Below are 25,097 nucleotides of genomic sequence, written 5' to 3' on the forward strand. Positions count from 1 at the left end.
TGCGTGTTTGTTTGATTTATCAAATAAAATTCTCACAAATTGAGGTTTTGAAGTGATTCGATCTTTTAATTTGCATTCATTAAACTTGACAACATTTTACATTTCTGCAGAAGCTTGTACATTTGTGTGATCAACAATATCAAGTTTAATAGTATTCAATTAATAATGTATGTTATAAAATACAAAGCGTTTGATCAATAACTAAGTGTAATTTAGTCCAGTAAAAAACATTTTTTAGTGGTGTTCTTGTACTTTTGTACAGTAAACCTGGCTTCCTCAGGTAAAAAAAAAAGTGGAGGGATACTTCTGCTTGTAGAACTTTTTTTAGGCAAGTACTTGTACTTTTACTTCAGTACTGTGTTTGTGTATTTCTGCCAACTTATGGTGCAAGACATAATTAATGCATCAAATCAATTACAGCATAATTACTAAATAGAAACACGTGGTTATCGTGTTGTTAAAACGATGACATACATGATATAGTATTATTATAATTAATTAATAATAACAATAATAATGGTAAAAAGTTTGGTTTGACGGAGCGTAAGCGTTGCGTCTGACGTCATCAAATGGCGCCAAACAAAGCTCCATGTGCATGTGAAAAAAGCGAAGCGGAGAAAGTTTGTTCTCTTTCTTTAGTTTGTGGGTCAAATTATTAAACCGTGGAGCGGTGAAGTGAACTCCGGAGACCTATTGTCCTGTTTGCAGATGAAGTACTGAGGTTCCCGTGAGGAAAGTTAACGAAGAGCAGGAGAAATACTACGAAAACAGAAATTCCGGCGTTTAAAATTTAAAGTCCGGAGGAGCTGGAGGAGAAAGTTTGTGCTCTTAAAAGGTCAGTGTGGTTTTCTTCTACATTTAGTAGTATTAAAGTATAGTTTTGCTATTTTACAAACTTTTTGTTGCTTATCATGAAATAAACTTAACATTAATCAGTTCGCTAACTTCTACTGTCATTAGTACTACTACTTTGAGATATTTAACCAGCAGGACGGATATTTGTCGAAATACTGCACTGAAATCGCACTTTTACTACTAGAGGCTAAAGTAATACTTTAATCTATAACAAGCTAGCAGCTAAGTGCTGCAACTTTTGTTTATTTTGATGTTGTCCCTTGTCCCCGACATGACATTAGTGAATTGTAAATAATGTGCAAGAAATGTTGTTTTATTTATTATTTTACTATAAACCACCACATCAAACATGAGAACTTGTTGCTTTTCTGTTTTAATATCACTGAGAAGTTATATGTCTGTCCAGAATAAGAAGTAATTCTAAAGTCTGATTATAATTTCACTACTTTCTGACTAATAATATTTTGTAGTTACAGCTCTAACTGTTGGGTTGTGTCTTTTTCAGGATGGTTTTTCATTTTAACTCTACTGTGTGAAGAGGAAACACAGGAGATGGAGGAAGAGCGTCGGGAAAGGAGAGAGGAAGAAGAGGAGGAGGAGGAAAGGACAGATGGACAAGAGGACAGAACACTAAAAACCTCATTTTCAAGGAGAGAAGAAGAAGAAGAGGAAGAGGAGGAGGAGGAGGAAACAATGAAGGCCATCTCCAAAGACAAAGCACAAAGAGACCTCATTGGTGGACACACGCCAGTCTCTGCCTCCTCCTCTCCTTTCCTCACCTCTCTCCGCCGTGAAAGAGGAGGAGTTGAGGAGGACGATGAGGTCAGAGTCGCTCTAGTCACCATCCAGGATGAATCCTGTACATCGGAGCATTTTTGCACCGCTCACCTCAACACGACCAATCAGATCACACGAACTCAGGAAGAAAGAGATGGAAAAGACGAGGAGGAGGTAGAGGTAGAGGGGGAAAACTGTGAGAAGGAAGAGGAGGAGAACACAGAGGTGACATCACCATCACTCCACCTACAGATCCAGGTAAGCTTGTACCACTCACTAGTGATACCCAACAATCAATCTGCGGTGAGACATAAGTCAAATAAAAAATAAAAATAAAAAAAACATCTGAGCTGCACCTTTATTTTGATGCTGTCATGTTAGTCAGACACATCAGGCAACAAGCTCCAGGTGTAAGAGACATGGTACTCTGAGCTGTAGCAGCTAAGTCACTTAGTAAACAACCTTTTTTAGACTTTCTTGTCCTAAGTTTTCTCTGTGAGGTTCGTGATCGTGTTTTGTGTCAAATTCACCCGACTGCATAAACTGTGGTAAATTGCTCTTTTCATGCTCATAAGGTTATTTAATAGCAAAGTCAGAGCCCCCGACATTGCCATGTGAGGCTCCTGTTCTGCGTTGTTTTCTGAAAGTTTCCTTCACAAACATGAGCAGAGCCTGTTGTCAGAAATATCGACACAGGAAACGAGTCACAACAACTACAAAAGTGTTGATAGTACATGTGTCAGTGACGTGTACTGTGAAATAAAGAGTCCTTCAGCCTACATGAAGCTGGACACTAAAACACATCTCTGAAGCAAAATGTTTTGTGGTTAATATGCAATGAGGTCACTCAGATATTGGCGAATATTACTACAGTAGCTGTTGTTAAACTGGACAGAGACCTGCATTAAAACCACGTTTTAAGTATTCACAAGTTTTCTTTCTTCCTGTCTTAACTACAATAATTAGGCTGCTATGATGAAATATGCCCTAAACAATAACGGTGAAATGTAAAATGACTAATTCTTATACTGGGATGATGATTTAGTGAGTGGAATATTAAAGCTAAGATGTGCAACTTTTATCAATATCATAGTAGTTTAATTAAATAGTTTAATTAAAATGAATTAAATTAATTTTAATAAAATTTTAATTTTTTATTTAAGACTGAGCTATTAAATTGGATTGAATACAATTTTACAGATTTTGTATCTAAGGAAGTCGCCAGAAAGGTGTGTGTGCACAATATGTAATTATACACTATACAGTATTAATGCAATGATTGCATTATAGTGTAATAAATTCCAATAATACCGTCGCACTTTAGTAGCAATAAAAAATAAAAAAAAACACTAACACTGATGAAACACTGTAATATCTGAGTGAAGCCAGCAGGTGGCGCAATCAACCCTTCACCTCATAAACACACAGGTGGTAGAAAATAAAAGCAGCAGTAACACAGTGTAAAAATAATCTATTACAAGTAAAACTGAATTCAGTGGTACATTAATTATAATTAGATTACTTTACGTACTAACTGGTCACTTGTTAATTTCAAATTTTATTAGTAGTAGTTCTTCTGTAAGTAGAAATTAAAGTTATGAAATACATGTAGTGGAGTAAAACTTCATTGTTTAACTCTGAAATGTAGTGAAGTTGAAGTATAGAGTAGCAGGAAATAGAAATACTGAAGTAAGTACCTTTTTGAAATAGTACCAAAGTACAGTAACAAACTAAATATACTAAATGGCAAATTACTTTCCACCTCTGGTAACTTTTTGTGTGGTCTGTGATACCAGTCAACGACATCAGCGTCTCGCTGGTGTGTGTTGCATTCAGGTGCCATTGTGTCTCCTGTTCTGTTATTTTAACTAACAAGCAGAACACCAACTGTGTGTGTGTGTGTGTGTGTGTGTGTGTGTGTGTGTGTGCTTGTGTGTGTTTTTTACTCTTCTGTTATGCAGCAGTATGTTTCACCTGTTAACTACTTCTGAAGTTAATTAAATACACATATTTTAAGCCAGATTTATACTTGTGCATAAATATAAAGCAACAAAGTTGTCAACTTAGACCTTAAATAAAATGTTGGTACAGCTGAATACAGTCGCAGTACTAAACGTATTAATGTTGACTATAACAGTAGTGCCTGTAATATATCAGATTAGAGGAGCAGAGTGAAAATATTCTAACTCTGCATTAAGCGTATTTATAGAATCATAAAACATGGTGTTCAGAGGTGCTCTTTAAACCTTTGTCTTTAAAATGATGTTCACACTGTTTTAGAATAAATGAAAAGAATTAATCTGTTTACATTAGTCTGTATTTTGAACACATTATTGTTACTTTAAAAACTGTAGGGATTTGTGACCGTGAAAGTTTTTCGAAACGTCTGATTGAGTGTCACATTTTCAACTCTCAGCGGTGGTTTTATTTGTTGGGTTAGGTTGATTCACTTTTAAATACTGTGAGATATGGTCACACGGTGGCATTGGATTTTCTGGACTGTTTGTAAATGTTTTATCTTATTATCCTTGAACACACACTCTATCTCTCTGAAATACACTCAGACAGTAGGTGTGTGTAGGAATGTGCAGCAGTGATCATTCCTCACATTCCTCTCACAACTCACCAGGATCATTGGATATGAAGTCTGCTGCCACGGGAACACACACACACGCTTTCTATAATTGTTAGGACATTCAATCACTGCATGTACGTTCATTTTAAAGTCCCACATTATACCACATTTCATCAAGTGGGAGTCTGAAGAAGACTGATGTTACTCAGAGAACCCAGGTTACAATAGTAATCAAGGAATTGGTGGTGACCTGGCGTATTTATCAAGTATCTTAGAGGAGCAAAGGAGTTTTTGAGTAAGAGCTGTTCATCCTAGCATCCATAACCTGAAGGTCACTCCAGTTAAGATCCACTAAAAGTAGGATAAAGGACTACAGACAGGGAAAGTAGTGGAGTAACTGCCAGGTATTGGCATCACGACTGAATGCCTCAACCCAACCTGTACTGGTACAAAATCCAGTGTGATGATTAATGATCAATTAAGAGGCAGAGCTGAAGTGTAATTGGATAATTTCAGAGGCCTCATTGTGGGTTCAGACTTGGGTTTTAGGGTCAATGTTAGAATCAGGTTTAGGTTAGGGTGAGGATTTAGGGTTGGGATTTACATTGTTATGATTAAAGGTAAGATCTAGGAAATGCATCATGTCAATGAGTGGCATCACAAAGAGGAAAAATGGTTCTGTCTGTATGAAGCGATGGATAGAAAAAAACTAGGGCACTAATCTGGTCAGACATGCTCTGTAATCTAAGAGCATTTTTTTCCCAGATTACTACAAATAATAGATTATATCTACGTACACACACACAGAAGAGTCATATTAATACACTGTAATACTCAGTTTAGAGGTTTTATCTGTGCTTTAACCTGGTTTACCATCTAAGTTGAGTCAGTCTGTTTGATAATTCACCCAGACTCTCACATGGACACACACTGATCATACTAAGGTCAGATGACTGGTGAGAACATGGGCACATCAGAGCTGCACTGGTATGTCTGGTATGTGGACACACACATTTCATATCAGTCTCGCCCGCTGTGTCTAAAGTGATGTGTTTTGGTTTGTGCGTTTGGAGTTCGTTTTCATGTTGTGGTCATGCTTTCTGTTTAAAAGTAAGAGTTGTTCTGTCTCGAAGTAGAATGGACGAGAGGTCAGTGAACTCATCGCAGGGTGAAGCCTGTGAATGTCTGTAGTCGCTAAGCCCACGCTTAAAACCAATGAGCGGCTGCATAGACTGGTAAATAATTGATGGGCCCACTGTGGTATATTGGCTGTAGTGTCTTAAGGGAAATATTTCATCCTCAATGTACTCAGTCCAAAACTTTTCTTATGTAAGACACCATACAGAATATAAACTCCAATATTTCACCAGGGATATAGTCGCTGCTTACCAATGCATCATCTGCAGGTTAAACACAGGGTGACAAACTACTTTAAGGCTTAATCATGCATTCCAGAAAATGGCATTTATTTCCTGTGAACATTTGCTTTTCCACAACACACAGAAGCCATGACAACACACAAAGAGGTTAATGTGTAGAAGAAACACTAAGGGGTAGGTACATGTGTGTGATTCAAGGAGAAGATTAGTAACTTTCTAAAGTTGTAGTGATTTAAAGCGGCTGCTCAGTTTGTTTGATTCTGCCCACATGCAAAGTGTTAATGTCTTATTTCATTAGACAAAAGAGCCAAAAAGATTATTTTTAGGTACCTAAGAAGTTGTGGAGGAGTTCTGTGTTTAAAGGTTGTTGAGCTATTGGGCCCGAGAGTCACTAGTAATCATTTAAATAATGTTTTGTGGATATGTCTCCATACACATTAGCAAATGTATTAATAGAAGCTTATTCATCTGTGGGCAAACAAACACTGTAAATTGGCCTTTTAAGTGTCTCTGTTCGTCTTCAGTGTTGCCCATAGAATGATTCTACAACTTTTGTTTTCTAAAAAGTAAAAATAGCTAAAATATTTCTTCCTCTGTTACTTATACTCACCCTCATACCCGCGCTTGCTGTTGTGTGCACGAGGTCACATTCCTGCACCGGGCATCAGTCCAGCCAGTTAGGTCCACCACGCTGATCTCGCAGAGTCAGCGTACCCCTCCACCCCCACCAGCCCCCAAACACTCACTTGCACTCGGTCCTCGAGCTGCGGCAGCATTCCTGGAGTCTTCTGCTCGTCAGCAGGACGGAGGGTTGAACCTGCGTCATTCTGGTTTTAGTGCAGTCGGCTACTGGCAGGTTCGGTCCGGTTCTCAAATCTAACATCCTGACGGAGAGAAGAATAAATCAGCCGCTACTGTCTCTTGAATCTCCTTCATGTCTTTAATAAGTTATATTTCCAAACAAGTCCACAGCATGTGCACTACCTTCTGCTAACAATGACTTCTCACTACACAGAACTGTTGAATCTTTTATATGAACAATGATATATGAATGATGCAGTTATTTTAGATCGTGTTTGCTCAAACAACGAATCCACCTCGGTTTCTTCAGAAATCGCATTAGTTTGTGTTACTTTGTGGTCATTTTGCGTTTCTTTGAGGTCAGTTTCGAGTCACTTCATACAGACCATGTATGTCTTATGGATAATTCGGTACCAGCTTTTTGTCAATGTGTTGTAGCACCGTGTTTACTATTGTGACCATGACAGCAAAGGTCTGAAGCATGATGACAACCTACAGACTGTAGAGTAGAGGCCTGCGGCCCTCTGTGTGATAACATTTCACACCAGGTGACGTTCTGTATCCACGTATTCCCACTGTCGTTCCTGGGGGGTCTGGCTCAAACTTGACAGCCCCAAACACAAATCAACTTTTCCTTTACTCTCTGTTCTCCGTCTGCATCGTCACCATGGAAACCAGACAGGAATCCTTTATGTTAGTGGGACCGGCTCTGTGTGTTCGAGGACCCAATGAAGAACAGGTGCTCCGCTGTCCTCATGTGTCTCCTCTCTCGCTCACGGTGTTTTACGACGTGTAAGGCGACACTCGAAGAATGCCAGTAAAACCTGAAGTTCTCCCCCACTCTGTTTTTCTTTCTCCTTCATCCTCACATCCAGTGCTTCTTTCACTTCTGCTTCACTTCCCGTCCTTTCTTCATTTAATTTTACTCATTCAGATATTCGGTAGCTCACCTTTACTCTGTGAGCTCCTACGTGTTCATGTTTAACGACTTTGACAAGGCTGTAGTTGATTTTTCACAATTAATTTTAGTTCTTTGAGTATCATTGATATTTATTTTTACTTTAGACTCACCAAAAACCTCTAAAGCTATGTACTTATGATACACTTAAAAACCTAGTGTACTAAGGTTAATAAATTATAGTATATATCGATGCAGAGGGTTCAACCTTTTCCTCTGCTTTTATAAAAGTGACTGAGTCTCTTATCTGCACATGAAAACGGTACATTAAAGGGTATTTTCTTTTGTTTTCTCTACTTCCTTTCCCCCTTCTTCCTTTTCTGCATCCTTGTTGCTACCATTCTTGAATCACGATTCCTCCCAAGAGTATCTGCAGCTTAGACACACACACGGCTCCTTATTAAAATATACATGAGCACTAAATCCCTTACATCCCTGCAACACTCCCTGCATTCATTATTGATGAACACACATACTCCACTCTGCAGCCGTGGTGTTTATTTGCTTTATAAAGCACCTGTTGTTTGCTGCATTGCACTGCTGTAATCTGTCCCACCGGAAACACAGAAGTGTCTGTGTTTAGATCCTGTCGGGATGATAACCACATTATCTGCTCTGTGTACCGCTGTTGCCATAGGAGGGGCCTCTCCTGAAGATTAGACACAATATTGGTTTTATGTTTATTTAGAGATTTGACAAATACACACTTTAACTGCAGTATCATTGTAATTTGTATTCCTTACACAGAAAAATAATTGGTACTACTACTACTAATAACAACAGTAACGTTCAGTCCATCCATGAATTATCTCTCACTTATCTAAAGTGGTTGTGGTTCAGGATATTGGCACAAACACCTTTTTCACCAGTAACATTTCCAGATCCTCTTAAAGGATCCTCTACCATTCCCAGATCAGATCAGATCAGATCAGATGAATAATCTTTCTAGCCTAATGTGGGTCTGCACTGGAGTCTCTTAACAGACATACCCTGAAAACCTCCTGGGCATTTGCCCAAAACACCTATACTGGCTGCCTTTGACACAAAGGAGAATCTCTCTAGATAAGTCTTTCTAAGGCTTAGCCCAGTCACCACCACCCACAGAGAAAACCTTTATCAACCACTTGTATTTGCAGTCTGATTATTTCTTCAATTAACTAACTTTATCAACATATTTTAAACTGGCTGGCAAATTAAATGCTTTGCTGTCTGACACAGTGGACCAACATTACTGCTGATGCTGCTCCAGTCTTCTTGTTGATTGCTAATCGTCCCAGCAACTTCACATTTGACTATAAACCCTACCAATGCCCTTTTGGTAGGGCAGTGTCGCAATCTAATGAAGCAAACAGAATCACATCTTCTGCAAAAAAGCAGAGAATTGAATCTGAGTTTCCCAAATGGGACCTCTGCACCTTGATAATCCTTTCTGTGAGAATCAAACCAAATTGGTGGCAACAATAATAATTATGAGAAATAATAATAGTTATTAGGTATTACTGATAGCAATTTTATGGAATGAAGTAAAAAAAAAAATTAATCTGTAAAAGTAAAATCACTCAAAGCTGTATTATTATAGTATGTTTTTAAGAAGAACTTAAAAAAAGAGCACCGACTGAAACGACCTGATTTCCGCAGGGTTATTCCTGATGCTGGTTTTGAGGCCAGTGACCTCATCCCTAAAGTTCTCTTTGGTTGTTTGTAATGTTATTCAAGTTAAAAATTAACTGACTCCAGCTGAGAGTGAGAGTCTACTGTACTCTGAGTACATACTGTATGCAGTCATCCACAGAGGGAGAGAGATGAAACATCATCTGCTGAAAATCAATCTTTCACACATTCTTCTGATGTTTCTCTCTTTATTGATTCTTCACACACTTGTAGGTAGGCTAATCCAACAGGCTAACACACACACACACACACACACACATAGGCCACATCTGCCTCAGTGTTTGAAGTGTGTGAGTGTCTTTGAAGTGGTTTTCTCGGTTTCCAGTGTCTGACACTAGTTAACTCTGAGGATAAAATACACACAAACATATACATGTGCTGTGCATGTCTGTTGTCTTATAAACACACACACACACACTATAGGACATTAATCACTCTCTGATAAGATTAATTATTACACACACACACATACAGAAAATCCTCGAGTGTAGGGAAACAGTCAGCTGTTTCAATGCATAACACACACACACACACACACACACACACACACACACACACACACACACACACACACACACACACACACACACACACACACACACACACACACACACACACACAAGTTTTAGGTTTTACAAGGCCATCAGAGGGAGAGACTCAGCGGGTCTGCATACCAGAGAGAGTTTTGAAGGATTAACAGGGTGTAGATGAAAAAAAAGAGATGGAGATCCAGTATTAAAGCAGAAAATGTGTGTAAATTACAATTGGATGGATGAGATAAAGAATATACAGATACATAAATGTAAAAAAGGAATAAAGATCAAATATACTGCATGAGACGAGACAGAACCGATGCACAATTCATGATTATTTTGAGGTTTATGTGAAAATATGGTCACATGTATAGAGAAATACCAGGAGATGTGAATAAAAGGGAACATTTCAGTCAAAAGATAAAAATAATCAGCACAATATTTAATTTTACCTGAAAAAAGTGTTGTTATGGTCTCAATTTACAGTATGAAACAGCTGTGAGGAAATCAGGAACCATATGGAAAAACATGGTGTTTTTGTTTTCTGTCACCATCTGTAAATTCAGATTTATCCAGTTTAATCTTTCTCAGATGTTTTTTTTGCAGGATCTAAAATTAATCCGTGATAAGAGCAGAGGGAAATAAAAGGTAATAAATTAGAAGCTGAAACATGAGGATGTCGAGTTAGAGAAGTGAAATGAAGAAAGGACAGGTGGAGCGTGTCGCAACAGGAAAAGAGGAATGAGAGGAGAGAACGGAGGAAAGAGTGATAAGTGACGTGATGACAGACGGAGATTTGCAGATGAACAGAACCAGAGGTCGAAGGTCTCCAGGGCTATAATGATCCTGATTAAAAGGGGAGGGGGTGAGACCAGGTGAGGTAATTGAGAGCGGGTGTGGGAAAAGCAGCTAAAAGAGTTTAAACAGATTAAAAACAACAAATGCTGCTCATTGTATTTTAATTTAAATCATTAAGATCAGGACACTTTAGCACCTATGAGCAATATCGTTGAGTTTTCCCCCCGTTTCATTATTTGACTGTTTTGTATTTAAATGTTCTTTGCTGTGTACTTTAACCAGACCCTGATAAAGACAAGGCTCCGAAACCCATTGGTCTAAAAACAAAGCTTCACGATTCAAAAAAACTTTATTAGTCCCAGAGGGAAATAGTTTTGCCTCGTTACAGCTGCGCTCTGTTGAAAACAAAAGGAAATAAGTTGTTTGTTTGCGCGTTTGATCTTTACAGTTGTTCTTCTGAATAAGTGAAGTTGTGCCAAGAATTTCTGCTTTGTTCTTTTTTTTTTTCACTGTTCATAACACAAAAGGCATCAATTAAGGCTCCTGATACTTGTAATTGGCATTTTTCATCTTTCTCTGACTAACTCTCTTATTAATTCACCAAAAAATAATTCAGGAATTGATAAATAATGAACCAATGTTTTGTGTTCGATCAGTTATGATTTACATTTTAGGAGAACTGCGGATTTGTAGAATTTTACATACGTCACCAAAATATTAAAACCGTCTGTCTGTATGACAACAATCCAGTAAAGCACCATCACAAACACGTCCAAGACTGGAGACTGGAGAAACATGACAGGCCTCACATACTGTACATGCAGAATAACTGGCTGCAGGGCTGCTGCATTAGATTACATTAGATTCTCCAGCTGTTTCTATTTTTCTGAACTCTTGAGTTTATGTTGCAGCTTCCTTCAAATTCACATCAAGACATATGAATGAACATCGGCTCCGGGCTTGTTTGGATGTGTTAGAGTTTAGCTGTAATTGAAATAACATGAGGAGGATCAGGGAAAAGGCCTCCAGGTAGAAAAGAAATCCAGAAAACAAGAGGAGGAGCTGAACAGGTGAGAGGGTTGGAGGTGTCGTATGTTTTGTCTCCTGAGGCTGCGGATGAAGGTTTTATCGCCTAAATTATCCCCTCCACCTCCTAACTGCCTAATGGTGCTGTGGGAGTTTCAGTGTGACGACCTTAAGGTCAATCAGCTGTGAGAACACTGTGACCTCCAATCAACCCCCCGCTGGGCGTCTTTCTGTGTGTATTGGTGAAAATGACGGCGTTTGAGACTGCGTGTTGTGTAATGTGCATGTTTGAAGTGTTTCCTGGGTTTACATTAACACTGTTAAGGTCTAGTTTTAGTAGAGTACAGTAAGTATTTGTGTTTGATTTTGATTTGTGTGTATGTGAAGAAAACATCAAATTGCTTTAATCCCCAAGACCTGAGGCCCTCATCTCCATCTAGCCTGCTCATCTGTGGCTGTGTTACTACCTCCACTGACAGAATAATGCTGGGACAACAGAATTGATACATGATAATCGATATACATGATATTCAAGGTAAAAAAGTGTTGATACATGTTCTAGTACCTCTTTTACGCAACAGCTCCTCTGGCCTCGTTTAAGCTTCTGTATCTTTAAGAACCATCCCTCTGTTCTGATTGGCCAGCTACTGGATGTGGTCCTGGGGCCCAAACTAAGCCCAAAACAATGGTTGGCATTACTGTAGGGAAGGATGTCTGCTCTATGCGAAGCCAGGCGCTAAACTATATCCTTACTCCTTTTGTTTTCTTTTTCAAAAACCTACTGACCAACAATAAAATAAGTAATGCGCTAAAATTACAGTTTATTATCTCACGGCGTCATCATTTTTGTAGCTTTAGCTTCGTAAATTACACACGAACCAACTGTTGGCATCATAATGCAAGTAACCGAACCGCAGGTGCAGCTGGAACACAGAGCTTCTGTAAGGCTGGAGATACTCTCTGCTAACGACGTAGTCGAATGGCACATAGCGCACGTCCTCAAAAATGGATGCAACAGATGCGCAAGATGCCGTCTGCGTAAAACCATCGGGGGCAGCATGAGGCGAACTCTGCCACCGCTTTGAATCTCCACAAAAGTCCTTACCTGCATCCACGTACCTGCCACTTAAGTCGAAGTGCACGATCGGTCGGGGCTCTAGTCTGCCCCCTGGTGGCACCAGAACACCAAGACCATAAAATGGCCCCTTTAAGAACAAACGGAGAAACGAACGCCAGGAGCCAACTAGTGACGTATGTCCGTCGTGGAACTCCATACGTCACAAAATGTGATGCATGATCCACATACATGTGATGAGTCTGCGGCTCTGCTCTGCACACCTCCCCCCCCCCTCCCTCGGAGAGGCTGTCCCTGCGTGTTCCTGTGGAGGTCGAGCGTCATAGAGCTTGAACAGAGAGAGAGAGAGAGAGAGAGAGAGGCTCGGTCGCTCCTCTTCTCTCGGTGAGTCCTCTGAAGCGGCAGCAGGAGCTGAACACGGACTAACCCCGCTCCTCCTCCTCTACTGATCCATTTCTATTCTGTCTTTTATTAATTGAGCCCCTCGTCAGTCACTGATTGACCCGCATGGATTGCTGACGTCACGCCGCCTAATTGTCGGATCTCGCTTTTATGGATTTCGGGATTTAATCGCTGCAAATTAAATCTGTAGTCACATTTCTCCCGGGAGGGTTTCACCTACCGGCGGCAGCAGCCATGGGTTTCTACGGCACCTTGAAGCTCATCTTCTATAAAGTGAGTATTGATTATCAGGTGGTGGTGGTGGTGGGGGGGTGATCGATCAGCTGGGTCTGTGTTGCACTGTCCGGCTCCTGGAGAACCGGGATGACGAGGCGTTTCTCCCTCTGACAGCGGAGCGTCTTGTGCATGTGTTAGTGTGTGTGTGTGTGTGTGTGTGTGTGTGTGTGTGTGTGTCACTGCGGAACCGGGAGACAGAAACTACTCTGATCGTGTCTTATTTGTATGATCGAAACTGACATTTCTGCTTCCCTACAACATGGATAGATGTAGTGCAGCACTGTAAACTTCATTATTTGGCTCCACTGTGTTGTATTAAACAGGAAATGGCTGTAAAATCCAAAATATTAGTGGATTAGTATGCAGCACTTGTTCAGAGCAGCTACAGCGTCAAACTACATTAATAAAAATCTTTGGATTTCACATTTCTGCTTCTCTAAATGAGGGATGTCGCATGGTACACTGAAATTATATGACAAGTTATCAGTGGTAAAAAAAACATTGGTATGCATTGGTTGCTCATCCTTATAGCATCAAACCACAATTCTCTGAAAGAGGCATGTTAAACATGCATGCTTGCCTGCATTGTTAAAATAAATTAAAATGGGATAATGCAATTATAAAACTTCTACTTAACTGCATATGCATACCAGTTGTCACTGGCTGATTAGTCATACCATTAATCTGCATTTCAAGTACAATAGGTTCCTTGATGTCAGGTTAGGTCAGGATGGTTTTAATTTTGATACAATGTACTTTAAACTGCATTTTCAAGTCAAATATTATATTTAAAACAACAAAAATACACTAATGTGACTAAAAAGACCACACCAAACGTTGGTGCCCACTGGTTATTTACAAACCACAGGAATACAAGTGTGGAAATTGTGTTTTTACAGTGTACAAAAGCAAAAAATCATAGATTAAAGTAGAATACCAAAGCACACCAGAGATGGTAAAGCCCTGAAAGGTACAATAATGTCATTACTTCCCATGTGTTCTAGAAACTTTGACTAGAAAACATGTATTTTACTGTAAACTCAAAACAGAGCTGAATTGTTCCCTTTTAACAGTCAACACATTGTTTTGCTCTTCACCCCCAAGTTAAGTTTTTTGTTCTGGTTTTAATGAAATACACACAGACACGACATCTGTTTATTAAAAGCCACTGACATTGAGGAAGGGGGGAAAAAAGTCCGAACATTAAAAGCAGATTATGAGTTTGAGGTGGCGTTAGGAGCTAAAATCATGGCCTGTGTGGTTGGTGGTTCCCATCCTGAGGACTGAAATATTAACAAGAGTTGTGTTTCATTTTTATAAAAGCAACCACTCAGATAATGTTATGCTTCATATAATGATGCCAAGAGGAAGGAGGACACACACACACTGTCCTCTCCAGCCTCCAGTGTGTACTTGTGTGTGTGCAGCAGCCTGCTAGCGCGTGCTGCTCTATTTTAGACCAGTGCTGCACCGGCGACATTCCCCCAATTTTCTGCATTCCTGCATTCATTCATAGAGAGAGGGAGTCAGAGAGAGAGAGAGAGTCAGAGAGGCGCGCAGAGAATAAGAGAAAGAAGGCTGATCCAGACCCCTGGGCCGTTGAGTTTGAGTTACTTGACAGCGTAGGTGTTTTCAGTGTGTGTGTGTTCTTACACAGACGGTTCCAGTTTATCTTTATCTTTTCATTAATGTAGAGTCTGCAACAACTGTTTGGGACATTTCTGTCTCTTTGTGACCACAGGATCATCACAGAGATCCTCAGACATTTGAAGGATCTCAGGAACTCCACTTGTGTTTCCTCCACAGGCCAGATTAACACGTGCAATTTCACGTGTCTGTTTTTGGAGAGAACTTAGACCTTGAACAACTATTTGATTAGTAGATGGTTAATCTCTTCAGTAAATTTTTAAGCGAAAATAGTGAAAGATGGCAAATATTCTCTGGTCCCAGCAAAACAAAACTTGGGCGAAAGGACAAAACGATTGATTATTTTAACAACTGACTAATTGGTGAAGAATTATTAAAGCTTAAACATGCACTAGTTTAGACTTCTTGAATTTCTTTTGGACTCTCTGTAAAACAAGATATCAGTTTTTATGTTCTTGTGACATTTCAGAGATAATTGGTCAATAAAATAATCTGCAGATTAAATGATAATGAGCTGAACCTATGTTGCAGCTAGAATACAGTTTAAAATATATAAACTTTCATTGGAAGTCAGTGTTGGTTTGACCAATAATCAGTCAAAAATACCAGTATGTGTTCAATTTAGACAATTTCCTTTCACCTTTAGTAGAGCTTGGTTCAAAAATAAGTTGACAACAGTTTCTCTGTCGCTCATTGTGTCCTTCTCTCTGTCTTTAAACCTCCAGATGAAGAGGAAGTTGGATCATGGTCCAGATGGCCGGCCTTTCTCCTCAGGAAAGAAGCACTGCAAAGGCAGCGGATACCTCAGGTAACACACAGGTGTTTTAGTTGTCAATAACAGTCTCCCGTCTCCACAGTTTTTACTAAATGATTAGAGAATAAAACTGTATACTAACACCTTTCTCCTCATCTCCTAGTCCTTCTAGTTTGGTTCAGGCCACACCAACCACATTCGGCGACCTGCGCCTGGCCAATGGGCATTCAGCTCAGCGGCGGCGGGTCACCTCGGGTCCACCGCCCTCCGGTCTGCAGGATTGGCTTCACACCTTCCAGGTAAGCACACATACCTCTCTGTCTCTTCGTCTTTTCCCATCCCCCGTTCTCTCCTTCTCACTTTCTCTTCACCCTCCTCCGTTTCTCCCCTGCAGACGTGGAGCGGTCCGGAGCGGCTGTTGGCTCTGGATGAGCTGATTGACAGGTGCGAGACCAGCCAGGTGAAACACATGATGCAGGTCATCGAGCCCCAGTTCCAGAGAGACTTCATATCCTTGCTGCCCAAAGAGGTACAAACATACACCGGACAGAACAGCGCCGTGCCTAAAAGTTTTAATATTATTATTTTAGGTTTAGACTGACATCACGACTGGATGATTTAAAATGTGTCTGCAGCTGGCTCTGTACGTGCTAACCTTCCTGGCTCCAAGAGACCTGCTGCAGGCCGCTCAGACTTGCAGGTACTGGAGGATCCTGGCTGAAGACAACCTGCTGTGGAGGGAGAAGTGCCGCGAGGAAGGTAAACACTAATTGTTTCTTGCTTTTCAAGTTGAATATATCATTAAATCATAAAGGGATTCGGCGTGTTTCTGCCATGTGTAGTCCAACAAGTTACGTTTTCTGTTCTGAGTGTGAGAATTCAACATGTGGTACCTGAGCAGGGTGTGTTTTCACAGGGGAAATATGAAAACCAGAATACAAATAGACGCAAGAGATTACTGGCAGTGTAGTATAACATGCAAATACAGCTACACACAGCCAGTCACTCCTCCTTCATTCAGCGCAATGCAGTGGCTCCGCGTGAGTGTGTGTTTCTCTCTGGGCTTTCTGCCAGTCAGCCGAGATTCACTGCCAGCACTCAGCAGCCATACCAATGAAGGTACCTCACGTTAGCACCATGCCACAGCCATACTAATGAAGCCCGCGCTAACTGCAGCTCACCGGCTTCATAAATAAAGCTAATTTGAATTAGCACCACACCCCTGTCATACCAGTGGGAGCGGTGTTGGCGTTGGGTAGAACTCCATGAGGATGTAAACGTAGCTAACGTGCATTGGCAGGACGCTAGTTTCATACTAATGAGACGAGTTTACAGTAAATACATGCAAGTATAATCAAAATAAATATTATTGTACGACACCACAATCACACCGTTAAATGTTAGAGTAGATATGGTGGGTTTATATTTTATAAACACAACTAAAGTTTTCACTCAAAACAGTGAAAGTATGCATTTAGTCGAAACGATGGCTGCTAACGTTAGCTTAAAAACAAGATTAGCTGCTTCGAAACACAGCTGCTTTGATTTACTGTTTTTAATTTGATTAATTTCTGTTAATCTGCAGCAACTCATGTGAGCTTTTAGTGCAACACTGGAACTATTGAACTATTGTTAACCTAACTGATTCCTATAAAGCTATAGGAGCTAATGTTGAAATCAATAGCGGCTGTTAGCTTATAATAGTTAGCTATCAGTAAATGTTTGCTTACATAGCAACAAACAGGTGTAGTAATATGACAAACACATCCATAAGATATTAGATGTTAATTTAACAAGGTGATTTAGAGGAATTAGTCACCAAGGGACTTTTTAAAATAAAATTATTAGCAAAAATGTGTGTCAGATTCCCTGTTTCGTTTATGTGCTGATTAGAAATGCAAAAAAGCGAAACCTTGCAGCTGTATTTAGCTTTTTTTGTTCCTCGCTTTCGTCCCAGGTATATCAGAGTGTACATCACTTCATCGCCGGAAGTGTGCAAAGCCAGGAGCAGCAGTCAGTCCGTGGAAATCGGCCTACATTAGACAACACTGCATCGAAAACAACTGGAGGAAAGGCGACTCACGGGAGCCCATGGTACGCAGTAACACCCAGTCATAGCCACATCGATCAGCTGACTGGTGTGTATTTAAGTGTCAATAAATCCTCCTGTCTCTGTCTGTAGGTGCTGAAAGGCCACGACGATCATGTGATCACGTGTCTCCAGTTCAGCGGCGACCTGATCGTCAGCGGCTCTGACGACAACACACTCAAAGTGTGGTCGGCCATCACGGGCAAGGTGAGACGCAGTGTGTGTATCTTCGTGTGTCAGCACAAACGGTCATATTGATCATTTAAATGATCATTTTCTGCTTTGTTAGCTGTAAAAATCAGTGTGATACTCACATAGAAACCACATAACACAGGGTCTGTGAGTCCAGTACTCTTCATTTTGTGCTGGGAATGTCTAAAAATATTATTTATATGATTTTGATTGGCCCCAAAATTTATTGAGTGAGATAACAGAGAGGGTGTTTCATAACTGATTCAGTTCATTTTACCTAATATGGAAAAATGCAGGTTTAATGAGATCTGGACTGACAACAGTTCATGGTTAGGGAATAATAAAGGCCCTGGAGTCCCATGGGTAAACAAAATACTGCAGTGTAAAGCTGAGGTACTGTGGAGTTAACACACTGTTTAAATCATTTATCATTTTCCTTCAATTGGAGGGAGTGAAACATGTTTCAAGTTGCCTAATAGGTCTTAAAATGTCTTTTAATTTGTTGAATTAAACGTGTAGAAACCTGTATATATTTACAGACTCTTTGGGCCCAAAAAAGTCCTTTTAACTTTAAATCATTAAACTAATTTTTAGTTTAGTTTATTTATATTTATGTTTTTTTTTTTTTTTTTTTTTATTTCCTACCCTTCTTTGTTATTAGTTCAAGTCCAGCGATTGCAGCTGTGCTCTAAGTGCTCAGTGAGGTAAAAACAGTCTAATGTACAATGGCCTTGAAATGGCTCAGTTCAGTCCAACTTAAAAAAAAACATATGCAAACAGACAAAACAACAAAACGCAAGCAGATTAACAAAAGAACTGGACAACACTGGTGCAGCATTTAGAAAAACAACAGAAACACACGCCAAACATTCAGTATTTGCAGGATTACCGAGAAAATAGCTGTGATAGATTACAATAGAGGCTTATATGTAGGGAAACGTGATTATTAGGACACTAAACTAACACTAAGCTAACAAACTAAGCTTAAACGGGATAGAGGCAGGTGAGGCAGTCGGGGTGTGTCGTTGAGCTGCTGTTTAAACACCGTCTGTGTGCATATACTGACCCAGCTCTGTGTGAATCCACAACCTCAATATGTGTTAAAGGTGAAGATGCCATTTGCATTGTTTGTACAGGGATTCTCTCTTTTGTGTGTTTTAGTAGCCGCACGCCCTTCCTGTAGTCACTCTCTCTCTCCGTATTATTAATACAGGGTTATCAGGTCATATTTTCTGCAGATCAATTTATGGCTCAGGAGGAACATGTACTATCGTCTCTATGCAAGAAAGTGATCACAAGCATGCACCTTCAACCGTACTGATATTTTAAACGCAGTTGTTGATCATTTTGGCAATTTTGAACCAGGCAACATTAGAAATACTTCCAACTGTGAGTCATGGAGGAAAAAGTGGGACTTTCCTGTCACAACCAGAGGAGCTTGTTATACATCAGTGCACCACAACTGTAGTAAATAAAGAACCGAGCAACAAACTGTGTGGACAAATTACCCAGTAGCCTACACTTTGAGGCACTTTGTTTTCTGTTACGATTGTTTGGCAGCACTGTGCTGTAGCACGCTGTGGTACTATACTACTGGAAAGATGTGCCTGTATGATGTAACAATTACACGTGTCATCCAAAGGCCCCTTTCCTAGACGAGCGTAACGTTGCCAATGTCAACGCCGTCTTTTTGCCTGAATATGTTGCTTTAACAAACGCGCACACACTTGATTCATTGTCTCTACCTGGTTTCGGTAGAACATTCTTTAACCGGACACACCTGCTTTCCTAAGTCTAGACTTGCCTGTCAATGTGTGTGTGTGTACAGGGAGCGTCTTCTTGCTCCCCGTGGAAAGAAAAACACACACACACCCACATCTATGACCTGCAGGGATGAACAGACCCGTGTCTTCTCTCGTCTCTGTGAAAAAATTTAATTTGCTGATCTTTATCAGTAGGACATGACGACAACGTCACGCAGAGAAACAACTGTGCAAACAGATTTTTTTTTGTGGAAGTGGCAGGTACAAGAATTGCAGTTTTCTCCTAGGTGACAGTAAAATTCACATACAAATCTCTGAACACATAGACTGACCTGCATGAGGCTCACTGTGTACGAGCTGTGGATAATTATTTAGGAAAAAGCAGTGTTAACATTAGTAGGTGCAGTATCTCCCTCTGCAGCAGTTGTCAAGGCAAAGTTTTCCTCTGTTGCCGCAGCAACCAGCACCACAACAACACCTTCAAGGTGAAACTGTGTGTGTGTGTGTGTGTGTGTGTGTGTGTGTGTGTGTGTGTGTGTGTGTGTGTGTGTGTGTGTGTGTGTGTGTGTGTGTGTGTGTTTGTGTGTCCGTCCTTCGAGGGCAACTGTGAAAGTAGAACAAATACACACACTTTCACCACAGTGACGAAGAAGCATGATAAATCGTTTCCAAGAAGAAAATGACGTCCAAGAAAAAGCCGATGCAAATGCTATTTTAGGTTTGAGCTTTAATTAACAGTGGATTAATCTGACACATTATTTAGTGAGACAGTTTTAATCATTTTGGTTTGTAAATGTATACGGATTAATTTGGTAAACATTGGATGAACCTGTGTACAGGATAAAATAAGTCTTTTAGACAAACTAAGATGATCATAAATGAAACATTAAGATTATTTGGCAGTTTTAACACTTCGATCTTTGGCAGTTCTCTTTTTGGTTGTCGTCTTTTTGCATCAAGTACTCCATATCTCTGGTCTGAATGGGTCGTATTAGCACGCTGTGTTAGCTTTTGGCAGTTTGTGGGTGTAAATATTTAACAGCTATTGTCTGAGTTTGCTGCATCTTGTTTTAGTTTAGCCTTATTCTACTATTTGGAGCAAGTCTCCTAACGTTATTTCCTTTCTTTTCACATTCTTCTCTCAGTGTCTGCGGACGTTGACCGGTCACACCGGTGGGGTGTGGTGCAGCGAGATGACGGCCAGCACGGTGATCAGCGGCTCCACCGACCGGACGCTGCGCGTGTGGGACACCGTGAGCGGAGAATGTGTCCACACGCTGTACGGACACACGTCCACTGTGCGCTGCATGCATCTCCACGGCAACCGGTAAAACACACACACACACACCTCTAACAATCAGCTTCATTTCCATAACGACCAGAAAGACTTCTACACATGTACACGAGTTTTATAATCCCATGAAGTATACCCTGATGACACACATGCCCACTGCATGTCTCCATGGTAACCATCTTTACATTAATATACATTAGTTTATCCACTATACACACACGTACACATACAACTGCAGTAAAAACACACAAACAAGATATGTATAAATACATTTATACATACATACATACATTTATGTACACACTTACACACGCGATATATTGTATTCACACTAAAACAATTAGTACAAACTACATAAAAATACACTGTAATGAAAAGAGGGCACACACACACACAGACTCTCACACACACACACAGACTCACTGTAGCAGAGCACACACCCTACATGCATATAAATAGGAACATGCTGTATCTATGTGCACACATTTACATGAACTTGCACATATATTTACATACACATACTAATGTAAAAAAACACAACACGTTATGCAACTGGGTCAACACAACATGGACGTACAGAGAAACACAACTTGTTCCTGAACTGTCCTGACGCAGCAGTGTTGGTATTTGTCTCTCTCGCCCAGGGTGGTGTCGGGTTCTCGGGACACAACGCTCCGAGTGTGGGACGTGTCATCAGGCCGCTGTGAGCACGTGCTGACCGGCCACGTGGCGGCGGTGCGGTGCGTTCAGTATGACGGCCGCCGCGTGGTGTCAGGCGGCTACGACTACATGGTGAAGGTGTGGGACCCTGAGACGGAGGTGTGTCTCCATACCTTGCAGGGACACACCAACAGAGTGTACTCACTACAGGTAAACACAGATACATGAACCTGTGATGCTGCTCTCTGTTAAAAATAAGATTTGGGACCTTACGTAGTTAAACAAGTTAAATGTGTCTTTTTCTCTCTGTTTAAAGTTTGATGGCGTCTTTGTGGTGAGTGGCTCATTGGACACTTCAATCAGAGTCTGGGATGCAGAGACAGGTACAGATGAGCATCAAATTAATGTTATTTACAGTAAATCGTTCAAATATTTGAATGTGTTGTGTTGATCCTGAATGAACCTGTTCATTAGAAATAAAATGACTCTCGTTGCGTCTCGTTCAGGTGGATGCGTCCACACGTTGACCGGCCACCAATCGCTCACCAGCGGCATGGAGCTACGTGATAACATCCTAGCATCTGGTAACGCCGACTCCACAGTCCGAGTGTGGGACATCCGGACGGGACAGTGTCTCCACACGCTGCAAGGTGAGACAACAATAACCCTCTGAGAGTATCCGACAGAGAAAGGATGAGAGCAGCGTGAAGGTGAAGAGAAAAGTCACTGAGTGTGTTTGTGCGTGTGGGTGACCTCCATCACGTTGCCGACTCAGCATTAAAACATTTCCACTGGGGGGAAGTGACAAAGGGACGAACAGTAGAGAAGTGAGGAAACTATAGAGACCGGGTTATTGACTTGAACAACTAAATAGTTGCTGTTTGGAGGTCAGAGGTCACCTTGTGATGATGCTTTTTGTTTCAGGTCCTAACAAGCACCAGTCCGCTGTGACGTGCCTGCAGTTCTGCAGAGGTCTGGTTCTGTCGAGCTCCGACGACGGCACAGTCAAACTGTGGGACCTGAAGACCGGAGCCTGGCTGAGGGACGTGGTGGCGCTGCAGAGCCGGGGATCAGGTCAGCACACCGACGTTGAATCCATAAACGTGTTCATGAACCTGCACCTGACTTACCCCGTCTCTTAACAGCAGGTTCTGTCCAGGTAGCAGAAAGCAACACGTTAGTGGCGCTTTATCCAATGAATGAAAAGTTGTTTTACAAGATGTTACATAAGTCGGTGCCCTGACTGGGTAGATCCTAATCATGCTTCATGTACTAGACACAACAAAATATGTTAGAACTTGAACTGGTCCTCAGAGTGGAACAGAAAGTCTCCAGCTGCTGCAAAAACAAGTGTAATTTGTGACATCTGCCAAACGGGGCGTTGGTAGTGTGTAGTGCACCACAATCATAGTTTAATTCTGAAGTTCATGACAGAAAATTAAAGACATTAACGGTGATTTAGATGTTTTTACTCATTCTCACTTCTGTTGTCTGGTGGTTTCTGGGTTTAACCCAATCTGCTCGTCTGACTCTCAACAGGGGGCGTCGTGTGGCGAATCAGAGCGTCCGACACTCGGCTGGTTTGTGCTGCCGGCAGCAGGAACGGGACCGAAGAAACCAAACTGCTCGTGCTGGACTTTGACCTGGACGACAAGAAGAACGAGATGGACTGAGGAGGAGGACAAGTCGAGTGTTGAGTAAAGACAAACAACAGGAATCGTCCACTCTCGCTTATTCGGACTTAATTTTGACCAAAGTCATGGCCGGATCCAGTTTTTCCCACAGTCCGACTGACGGGTATGAATGTTACAACGCGTCCTGATTGGCTGGCAGAGACGCACGGACACTGTTTGATTCCCAAATGTAAAAGGCCGTCTCAGTGTGGCCGGAGCTGTGACGACGCTCAGACGGAAACAGTTTCTGCAACAACAAGTAAATGTTGAACGGACGAAAACTGGGAGAACGATGGATTTATAGACGGACAGACACTCAACTGACAGTGATGATCCACTGATGTTATTGCTGCTGCACCGACGAGGACATAATGAACCAAACCCTGATGGCCTGAGACACACGTGCAACTTCTAGAGGCAACAGAGATGGACAGTGTTGCTATTGGTTGAAATGAATGTGAATCCAGTAAATTGAAATAGAACCTCATATAGTATTGTTTTCATACCAGAAGACGTATTTTTTGTTTCTTTTTGCTTTTTTTTGCCTGTTTCTGTTGCCTCCGATCGTCTTTCTGTGTTGCAGGCTGCAGTACTGTAATGTGTAGAGTGAGCTGTAGTCACTGGTTAAAACTGGGAGGTGAAGTAAAATCCAGTTTTTCCTGTAAAGTGGGACGAACTAATCTACAAACCCGTTTAGCCCCAAGCAGAACCTCACATCTGCAAGAGTTAATTCAAGCTTTACGGCTCAGTTCTCTAAGTTAATATAACGACTCCAAAGCTGCATGTCACCTCTATAAAAACCTGCAGGTTTACTGCACACTTAATCACTTTCTTTTTCTCATATTTACTTGCCAAGTGTAAAATCAGTGGTCAGACCGCAGCTAAAAACAATTTTTATTATTGATTAATCTGCCAAATATTTTCTCACTAAATTGTTTCATCTATAAATGTGAAAATATTCAGTTTACAATCAGATATGACCAAGAAAATTGGCTAATTAACAATCTGAGAAGCTTTAACCTGCATATCTTTGAATTTATTTATCAATTTTTTATTAATTTTTTGCAGCTACAAACTTAAAAAATCTGAAAACTAACTACATTGTAAAAAAATCTCATTAAATAAACATGTTTTTTTCACTTTTAAACATGAAACACGGTAAACATGAAACACAGTATGTGTATTTTTAGTTATTCGTGATGACGTGTACACTGATCACTTGTGGTTTAAGTCAGTTGCACATGATAAAAGTGGAATTACATGCTAGAACGACTTGGGAAGCAAAAAAATATTTTAATTGAAATGTAGAGCTGCAACAAGTGGTCGATTAACAAATTAATTCAATAATTCAGTAACAGCTTAGTAAGTAATTAGTAACAGATTAATGGCTGGTATAATTCCCTTTTATCCACTAAATTGTTCAGTTATGATGATTTAATTTCTTATGTAATGGTAAAATTTGGTGTTTGGAGTGTTGATTGGACAAAATGCAAAGTCCAATCAACCTTAGGGAAATTTTATGAGCAGAATTATTCTCCGCGAAAATAATTGGCAGATTAACCAATCCAATAATCTTTAACACACATTTACATCTTATTTTTGTTGCATTTGTGCAGTGGACCTACTTCTAATATACAAAACATTACTGTCTACAAAGACATTAAACAAATGTTACTGACTATAAGCAGCTGTTTTATTGTGGAATTGAATCACTACTACATGTTGAAACTGATAGCGTTAAATGTTTCACTGGGAGAAACATCTGACAGACTTTATATGATTTAAATGTCCCTCTTTAAAAAATCTCAGAAGGTAAAAAGTTTTATTTTGTAAAATGTCGCTGTTAAAAAAAAAAAAAAAAAAATCCAAATAATTTAGTCCTTTCTTTGCCTCCGTACT

The 25,097-nt window shown here is 40.5% G+C and overlaps 1 protein-coding gene across 2 annotated transcripts; it reads left to right on the forward strand.

The window, feature by feature from the left end:
• Positions 1-584: 584 nt before the first annotated feature.
• On the forward strand, positions 585-25,097 carry LOC113151485 (F-box/WD repeat-containing protein 7-like). Of its 2 annotated transcripts, XM_026344392.1 has the most exons (14): positions 585-835; positions 1,361-1,890; positions 15,499-15,581; positions 15,691-15,826; positions 15,922-16,056; positions 16,163-16,286; positions 17,485-17,621; positions 17,710-17,823; positions 20,717-20,898; positions 21,510-21,735; positions 21,842-21,908; positions 22,032-22,175; positions 22,450-22,599; positions 23,065-25,097. In XM_026344392.1, exons 2-14 carry the CDS (start codon positions 1,408-1,410, stop codon positions 23,196-23,198), a joined length of 2,115 nt encoding a protein of 704 aa, XP_026200177.1. In that variant the 5' UTR covers positions 585-835; positions 1,361-1,407; the 3' UTR covers positions 23,199-25,097. The 2 variants fall into 2 exon arrangements, with proteins under 2 accessions (XP_026200177.1, XP_026200179.1); XM_026344394.1 differs by lacking the exons at positions 585-835; positions 1,361-1,890 and adding an exon at positions 12,796-13,123.

This window comes from Anabas testudineus, chromosome 18 (genome assembly GCF_900324465.2).
Source record: "Anabas testudineus chromosome 18, fAnaTes1.2, whole genome shotgun sequence".
In the NCBI taxonomy this organism is placed as follows: domain Eukaryota; kingdom Metazoa; phylum Chordata; class Actinopteri; order Anabantiformes; family Anabantidae; genus Anabas; species Anabas testudineus.